Consider the following 10,140-nt stretch of genomic DNA (forward strand, 5'->3'; position numbering starts at 1 on the left):
ATATAAATGTTCCGACTTGGTGTTGCTCAACTTTGGGTGTGTAACTTGACTATGATGACATCACATTAAATGACACATAATGATGTCATCATATATAATGACATCACCTAAACAACCCTAACCAAAACCTTATGACACATAGTGATGTCCATCATCATAGAAGTTACACCAAGAAGGACCCTTAACTTCAGTGACAGCTAGAGCACTGTACTACACCCGACTCTTATTTGAGCAATAATATTAACTTCAATTTTTTTAAAACAACATAATTTTAAAATAATGACTGTCTAATAAACACATCACATTGCATATTATTAATACAGCAATCAAACATAATACAAAAAGATGTTTTAAATAATTCTAATATTTAAATTTAACAAAATTACCAAATATTACAAACATCAGTATGTTAACTGAAAAGTATCAGTTTTTTAAAAAAGAACACTAAGTCCCTCTCAAGCAAAAAAGAAAAGAGAAAATTGAAATAAAACATTACTTTAAAATCATGTCATTACGTTAAAGTGCGATATGCTGTATCAACTGCAGACACAAAGAAATCTTCAAGTGTAAAACGGAGATACTCGAAAGTGGGACGCTCCTCAGCTTCAGCTTTCCAGCAATCCAACATAATTTGATACAGTGGTTCCGGACAACCAGGTGGAATAGGCATACGATAACCTTGTTCCACTTTAGCTAAGACTTCCCCGTTAGTCATACCAGGATAAGGATACGGCCGTGGGTAACTAATTCCACTAAAAGAACACCAAATGACCACACATCAGACTTGATGCTAAATCGACTGTACAAAGCTGCCTCTGGGGCAGTCCATTTGATGGGGAATTTAGCCCCCTCACGGGCACAATATTCGTCATCGTTGATCAACCTTGCCAAACCAAAATCGGCAATTTTAAACAATATTGCCTTCACCGACTAAAACATTTCTAGCCGCCAAGTCACGATGGATGTAATGTTGGGTTTCTAAGTAAGCCATTCCACTGGCAACCTGTGCTCCTACATCAATTAATTCGGGAAGTTTTAAATGACGCCCCTCCCCCTTTTGCAAGTAATCGAGTAAACTACCGTTCTTCATTAATTCAGTAACAATATAGATAGGTTCTTCATGTGTACACACGGCATAAAGCTGAATGAGTTTTTCATGACGAAGTTTTTTCATGATTTGAGCTTCGGCTAAGAAATCTTGTGGGCTCATTGTTCCAGGTTTGAGAGTTTTCACAGCCACAGGAGTAGTGTTATTCCACAGACCTTCCCACACCTCTCCAAACTGTCCAGCTCCGAGACGTTTCATAAGTTTAATTGATGTCTTTTCAATCTCCCATTCATCCTTTGTGTTATAAGAAAGGCCAGCTGTGACTGGTTGATCAGATTTTGGACAAGGTATCGTCAAACGACAGCAAAGTCCGTCTGCATCTCGTTGATAATGACGGACCAAGTCGTCAAGAGAATTACACATTGCACGTGGGGCAATATAACATCCTCCTGTGTCCACTTTCCTTATGCGGTAATGCTTTACAGATTCCCCATCCCTCACGGAGAGGGAGTATTGTCCAGGTTGACTCTCGCTCTCTCGAATGAGATAAGTACCAGTTTGATTTCCACCTGAAGGAGTTTCTTTTCCGCATCTTGACGCTTGATTTTACCAAAAACCATCTACAATGAGAAGAATTAAAGGAATAATAATAAATGTAACCAGCATACTAGATACAATAGAGGTTGTATAATACACTAAAGTATTAGTATGGGACTAGAACAAGTGTCCTCAATATAGAGATTGTATAATACACTAAAGTATTAGTACAGGACTAGTATTCTCTATGAGAAGGTCCACTTCAGTATAATAATAATTTAGTCTAGCCAGTTAATGTATACAATACATTGCAGTATTACATATATATATATATTATATATATATATATATATATAGACCAGAATTGAAGGACAAAAGAACAGGGCTCTCGCTGTGTTGCTGTTACTCCGAGTTTCATGCGTTATGCGGTTCTTTAGTCCTTCAATTCTGGTCTAACCTGCTCTGTCTAAACGATATTGAGTACTCTTCAACAGACCTAGATACTCAGTATATATATATATATGTGTATGCATGTTGTATTATATATATTCATTAAATATAACTCCCACAATATAATAGACAAGTGTGTCATAGTTATGATAAAGTCAACAGGTATCTTCCTTCTTAAAAGCTAACAAATATATCAACTGTTAAGTGCATAACATAAACTGATCATCCCACAAGGGACTGTTTAGGCTATGAATATTATCAGTGTGTCTTGTTAAGGTAATGCTACAATTTGTGAGCTAGTAATAGACATTCCATAATGTGTGACTTCATTGATGGATGGATGGTAAGGTGAATGGATGGATGATGGATGAGATGGACAAACAGTTAGATAAATGGACGGCTGTACCAGTGGGTGTGTTTTATGAGAAATGTAATATAGAATTGTTGGTTATCAAATCATTGATGGAATTATTGTTACTATTAACGAACAGATATTAAGTATGTGATACTTACTCTTGTGCCTGAACACTTTCTACAGCAGCAACATAATTTGAAGGTATATATCCTTCACGTCCTGTCCTAAGAGAGCGAGCTAGCCACCAGTCGCCATCACTATTATTAATAATTTGAAGTTGATCACCTGAGAGAGAGAGAGAGAGAGAGAGAGAGAGAGAGAAGAGAGAGAGAGAGAGAGAGAGAGAGAGAGAGAGAGAGAGAGAGAGAGAGAGAGAGAGAGAGAGAGAGAGAGAGAGAGAGAGAGAGAGAGAGAGAGAGAGAGAGAGAGGGAGAGAGAGAGGGAGGAGAGAGGGAGAGGGAGGGGAGAGGGGGAGAGGGGAGAGAGAGAGAGAGGGAGGAGGGAGGGAGAGAGGGAGGGAGGGAGAGTAAAGCAGTTATATAAACATGCAAATTTCTATAATTCCCAACATTAACAAACCACTTAAATGAAACTCAAAACACTTAAAGTGCACACATTACTTCACTATGACTGAGAACATTACTATTACATAATAACAGTATACTACACAGAGTAAATTCCTTTAATATTAAACCAACTAGTAAGTTTTGTTCACCAATATATATATATATATATATATATACATGTATATATATACTGAAGTATCTAAGTCTGTTGAAGAGTGCTCGATGTTGTTTAGACAAAGTGGGTTAGAACAGAATTAAAGGACAAAAGAACAGGGCTCTCACTGTGTTGCTGTTACTCCAAGTTTCACGCGTTATGCTGAATACTACTCTATTTACTCCATTCTCGTGCCTAATTGATTGCATGTGGTTGGAATATCTTTGCTTGAAGGCATGTTTGGTTAGGCCTATGTACACCTTTGTCTCATTTCTGCTCATGTTTTCGACTTCTGCATTGTAGATGTTGTTGGACTGACATTCGCTGTTTAGTGGGCAGAGGTCTTTTTTTCGGCAGTTGCAGGGTTTCTACATGCATGTGCTGGTGTCCTTTGAGACCTCATTATTGTGTGCCTTGATGATGTTGGTTAGGTTTGGCATACAGCTGTAGCTGACCTTAACAGTGTTTGTGTTGAATATTTTATGTAGCCTTGAGTTTTTCGGGAAATACTTGGCGATCAGGTTTAGGAATTTTTGGCCTGCGTTCGTTGATACGAGAAATACGGAAACAGCACAGAACTATCAAAGTATGTTTGGCAATTGAAGAAAGAAGGTGAGGAATTCAAAATTACCTGGTCAATAAACCGAAGGCCACAAGCCTACTCCAACACAACAAGGCGGTGCAACCTTGCCTAACTGAAAAGCTATCTATCATCAACGCTGACAAAACCACCACCCTGAATAAAAGATCCGAACTTGTCTCAAAATGCCGACATGAAAACAAGTACTATTTAGCACATTTCTCAAGGGACAAGACATAGTTAACACCTCGATACTATATAACCAACCTGTAAATAGAGTAGTATTCAGCTGTCTGATGATCGCATAACACGTGAAACTCATAACAGCAACACAGCGAGAGCCCTGTTCTTTTGTCCTTTAATTCTGTTCTATATATATATATATATATATATATATATATATATATATATATATATATATATATATATATATATATATATATAAATTGTAAAGACTAGTCAAAATCATTGTCAGTTTAACTACAATGTTATCATACAATTGTAGGTGTATTACAAGGTAACTCTGACATGATACAGTCAATATATCAATATTATATTATAGTCATAGAATTTATAATATGTACTATATAATGTATTTAAATTACAATACTACTTTTTAACAAACATTTAATTGATGTTCATACTAAAGGTTATGTGTGGACTTGATTTGAGTGGAGATGTTACTTTTAAAATTCACATTTACATGTGAAAATAATGTAATAAATTAAGTAATAGTCTGTTATTAAATAGAGGTGCGTCTAGACACATCTTTTAACAAGATTATAATAGTTCCTATAGGTAACATGCTAATTTGATAATGTTAACAACGCTACAGACAACAGCTGTAAATATAAGTTAGCAGGAGCTATTAAAGGTAAAGGAGACAATTCTAGAAGCAAAGAAGCTTTTGAAACAAGATCAGACACACCCATCTCACTGCACCAGTGATAGAGGGTAATAAAATTCATTGTTTGTTCTTGTCATGTACAACAATAAAATTATTGTTGACATGACATGTTATGTTGTGGTCCAATATAAATAAAAGAAAGACATAAAATCAATATCATTTTTCTAAAAATATTTAATTACTAGTAGTGAAGCAATACTACTTGCATGTGGAGTTTATATAAGCACATGTACATCACATGTTATATAGTACAGATATGTACAATCCCTCACACGTTATATAGTACAGATATGTACAAGCTCTCACATGTTATATAGCACAGATATGTACAAGCCCTCACATATCCTCACATGTTATATAGTACAGATATGTACATGTCCTCACATGTTATATAGTACAGATATGTACATGTCCTCACATGTTATATAGCACAGATATGTACAAGCCTTCACATGTTATATAGCACAGATATGTACAAGCCCTCACATGTTATATAGCACAGATATGTACAAGCCAGCCCTCACGTTGTATAGTACAGATATGTACAAGCCCTCACATGTTATATAGCACAGATATGTACAAGCCCTCACATGTTATATAGTACAGATATGTACAAGCCCTCACATGTCCTCACATGTTATATAGCACAGATATGTACAAGCCCTCACATGTTATATAGCACAGATATGTACAAGCCTTCACATGTTATATAGTACAGATATGTACATGTCTTCACATGTACATCACATACCAAAACAAAGACTTTGTATTTAATTTATTACTTAATAAGAGTGGGAGGACTATCATGTTGTTTGTTTACTATATCATTTATCCACTAGACTGTCCATTTGTCTATCTATCTATCTATCCATGTTTTCCATCTTAATGTTAGTTAAGGGCTTTTGATTTGATTGTTCTAAATATAGTAACACTATATTTAGAACAACTATGTTCATCACAACCAAAGGAAATGACTTAGAACACTCTATTGACATCAGAAATTTCACTAAATCTTATCCTAGATCACTGTGGTAAGTACTGATGTCCACTAGTCTAGAGCTCATTAATGGTAGCTATCCTAGGTCACTGTGGTAAGTACTGATGTTTACTAGTCTAGAGCTTACTAATGGTAGCTATCCTAGGTCACTGTAGTAAGTACTGATGTTTACTAGTCTAGAGCTTACTAATGGTAGCTATCCTAGGTCACTGTGGTAAGTACTGATAAAAGCTTATAACTAGAGACCACAGTCTCAGCCACACACACTAATGACAATTACATTAGCTACAAAGCTACAACAAAGGACTCATATTTGTAACTTAATATTTACATGCCCAAACCTCAGAGTACTACACTTTACATCAAAGTTGAAACTATCTATTTACAACATAAAGAGGCTAATATTTTAATAAACTCATACCCAAACTATTGCTCAAGAGACTCAAACTCAGACCACACTATTAAATACAGGTTTGTGTCCTATATCCATAATTGTATTCAGATTTCAGTCATAGGACTCATACCCAGACTTTTTAGTCTAAGGACTCATACCCAGACTTTTCTGTCTTATATTTTCTGAAACTTGTGCGGTTATTTCTACCTAACTACTTGTTTCACATGTCATCAATCAATACCTTTGATGGTAACTTTCATTTCAAACAATTATCAATAGACAGTTATTGTATCCCCTTATATTAAATACACAATTAGTTATAAGTTACAGTAACTGTGAAGACTATGCAACAATGACATCTACATGTATGTCGTAGTTCAACCTTGTATATATAATATAGAGTCTGTTAACATTGACAGTTTAGTGGAATTTCAATTATGACAACTTCTTAACCTAACTTGGGTGTGGCATCGTAGTTCTTTGTCGCTGTCTCCTCTTAATCTATATTTTTACTATAAAAAATATTTTCAACACTTTATGTACCTTTCTGATGAAGCTGGAGAATGTTATTGCAAGCATTTGTTAATAATATGAAAATTATATATGACATGTCATGGAGAGCAGCATTCACTTTATAGGGGATTTCTGGTTTACTACTGTTCTAAATAGCTACTACTCTAAAGTTTTTTTGGATAAAATTTACAGATTTGCAAGGCGTTCCATTAATACAAACCATTTCTCTCTAGCTTATTCCTAGCTAGAGTTTAACACTGACTTAATGGTCATTATTAACTTGAGCACAGCATACAGTAATTAAAACTGTGAGTTGATCTGACTGAAATGAGTATCATTTTTATAAAAGATTTGTGTTAAAGATATCTCTTTGATATCTCTGTGAATCAACTATCTTAACATTATATATATATACACTAAACGTCATCAATCATTCATAAAACAACCAGCAATGATGACTTTATTGGATTGTAAATAATGTATCATTCATCTCCATGGATATAAGCCACAATCCACCCCAAGTATGAAATACTTCAGACTAACATCAAGAATTATAATACGGAAGATCAATATAATTTACATAGAGTCTTTAAAAAACACACATTTTTTAAAACATATCTGATCATCACATGTACGTACATCATAATAAGTGTACTTAATTTTTTTTAGTTAAACTTTTCACTAACCTTTTTCGAAACTTAGGTCTTCAGGCGTACGAGCTTCATACCGGTATAGACCAATGAACATCAATGCACCACGACTATTAAATTGTGGTCTACCTATTTGAGGTACACCAACTTGTGGTACACTACCGAATCCAACTTGAGGTGGCATCCCCCCTGGGGGATATCCATGGCTCATATGGGCTGGTTGGGGATTGTTTGTTCGGGCCATTTGAGGTGGTTGTGAAGTGTGCTGAGGAGGCTGATATCCACCTGGTCCATGAGGAGATACTGGGTTTGAGGTATGAGCTTTTTGACCATAGGATACACTACCAGTTTTTGGATGAGGCTTTTCTGTGCTACCACAGCAGCCCATTATGAATCATTGACGACAAGTATTCTATGAAGACAAGAATTTAAGAAAAATTTCATTGTAAGAAACACGAAATGACGAGGGATTAGAAATCAAGATTAAAAGCGATTTTAAATTACTTGGTTATAGAGGCTTACCTAAAGAAGAGAGAAAGCTTGGATTGTTCACAAACTGCCTGTTTTTCCCCTTCTTTCCGACGATCTTCACAGGAAATCGTTTTTGATCCGACCACTAGTCACTAGCCCCCAGCAAAACATCCGGATACTTCCGTAAATTTAGGTGACCATCTGTAGTGACACGCCTCCACATAGTTCTAAACATGGTTCACGTTTCTAAAGGTCTATTATTACGATGGTGAGTTAATTTACGTAGATTACACTAATTTAAAATATTTAGCACTATATTCCAGTTCCAATATCTCAAGTAGTTGTTGGTACATTAATTTGTTGTTCTGTTCGTCAGTCAGTCAGAATTTTCATAGTAGTGGATTATCGCAGAATGTCATTATAAAATAGAAAGTAAATAGGTCCAGTGTTTGATTTATTTAATCATTACATAATTATTATTTGTATAATCATGTAAAGAGTTATCATTTTTCTAAACCTTTTGTTTCAAGTTCCATTCTCATGTACATGTACATGTACATCAATTGAGTACAAAATTTATAAATGTTTATTAGCTTGAGCAATTGTGCATTTTATATATATAAAGTTCTCAATAGGAGTATCCTTAGGTGTCCTCAATATAGAGGTTGTATAATACACTAAAGTATTAGTATGGGACCAGAACAAGTGTCCTCAATATAGAGGTTGTATAATACACTAAAGTATTAGTATGGGACCAGAACAAGTGTCCTTAATATAGAGGTTGTATAATACACTAAAGTATTAGTATGGGACTAGAACAAGTGTCCTCAATATAGAGGTTGTATAATACACTAAAGTATTAGTACAGGACTAGAACAAGTGTCCTCAATATAGAGGTTGTATAATACACTAAAGTATTAGTATGGGACTGTCCTCAATATAGAGGTTGTATAATACACTAAAGTATTAGTATGGGACTAGAACAAGTGTCCTCAATATAGAGGTTGTATAATACACTAAAGTATTAGTATGGGACTAGAACAAGTGTCCTCAATATAGAGGTTGTATAATATACTAAAGTATTAGTATGGGACTAGAACAAGTGTCCTCAATATAGAGGTTGTATAAAGTATTATTATGGGACTAGAACAAGTGTCCTCAATATAGAGGTTGTATAAAGTATTATTATGGGACTAGAACAAGTGTCCTCAATATAGAGGTTGTATAAAATATTAGTATGGGACTGAATAGCACATCTTTAATACAATACAAGAGATTCCACTATAAGCATTTCTTTGTGTAATATGTCTAAATATACCAATATTATAATTCTCATATATTGATATATATATATATAATTATTATTATAATGTATTATACAGTAGCGATGCAGCTATCAAAGAGTTTATTAAATACATTGATGAGAAACAACTGTTAGGGAAACGATTCATTTTATATGATTTAGATGAATATCATCTTTTTGTGTCTGATGGAATTGCTGATAGACTACAGGTAAACTCTTAATGCAAACTGCTCAATATTCTATTATCCAATCTCTTGAAAGACTTCTGATTCTCATACTCACAGTCTTATACTACCCAGTGATATGGGAATGAGACTCAAATTATGCATACCTATAGTAAGAATTAGATTTGAATGTTACCTACTGGTATGGGAATAAGGCTATAAATTTTAAGTCCGAGTATAGGAATGAGACATGCACTTTCACCTCCTAATATGGGAAAAATTTAAGTATTGGAATGAGTATGAGACTTAAACTTTGATATGGGAATTGGACTCTTATTTATTGCACTGGTTTGATAATTTCTTTCATATCTGTCATCATAAATAACTTAAAATTAACCATCCTTGTTAATAGTATTGGAATGAGACTATTATACACATTTACTTAACTAATGTATGAATGATTATTGAAGATAAGTTAAAATATCATTTATTTATCTTAGGAACAATTAGATAGTTTAATGCAACGAAACAGTTACTCAGATATAACAACAGATTAATAACAACAAATAATGCTGTGTCACATGAGATATGCTATGAGAATTTATTTGTTAAATATTATGTCATTAATTACTGTTACCTTATTTAAACTTTGTTCTCATTCTCTGCTGTCTTTTTAATATAATAGAAATCACTGATATTGTATGCATTCATAATAGTAATATGTATTAATAGTAATGTTTATTAATAGTAATGTTTATTAATAGTAATGTGTATTAATAGTAATGTTTATTAATAGTAATATGTATTAATAGTAATACGTATTTGAACTCTTGCTGTTTTAATATTATATTTTCAATATTTAATTTGAACAATATTGGTTTCATTAATGGTGCATCATATAACAATAATATTTGTACATTTAAAATGGTCGATTGATAGATAATGTTTAGAGGTGTGTGTGTGTGCATGTATAAGAAAATTACATCAAGAAATGGAAGAACAAAAATAGTGTTATTGTAATAGGGTTCAGACTGAGTCAACCATTTTTGGT

The 10,140-nt window shown here is 33.9% G+C and overlaps 1 protein-coding gene across 1 annotated transcript; it reads right to left on the minus strand.

The window, feature by feature from the left end:
• Positions 1-511: 511 nt before the first annotated feature.
• LOC121391030 (tyrosine-protein kinase SRK2-like) lies at positions 512-7,539 on the minus strand. The gene is given in 6 exon segments (XM_041522795.1): positions 512-729; positions 732-921; positions 923-1,622; positions 1,624-1,668; positions 2,549-2,682; positions 7,300-7,539. Coding segments are annotated over 6 exon segments (1,527 nt in total).
• Between the last annotated feature and the right edge of the window lie 2,601 nt (positions 7,540-10,140).

This window comes from Gigantopelta aegis, unplaced genomic scaffold, assembly GCF_016097555.1.
Source record: "Gigantopelta aegis isolate Gae_Host unplaced genomic scaffold, Gae_host_genome ctg1224_pilon_pilon:::debris, whole genome shotgun sequence".
Classification (NCBI taxonomy): Eukaryota; Metazoa; Mollusca; class Gastropoda; order Neomphalida; family Peltospiridae; genus Gigantopelta; species Gigantopelta aegis.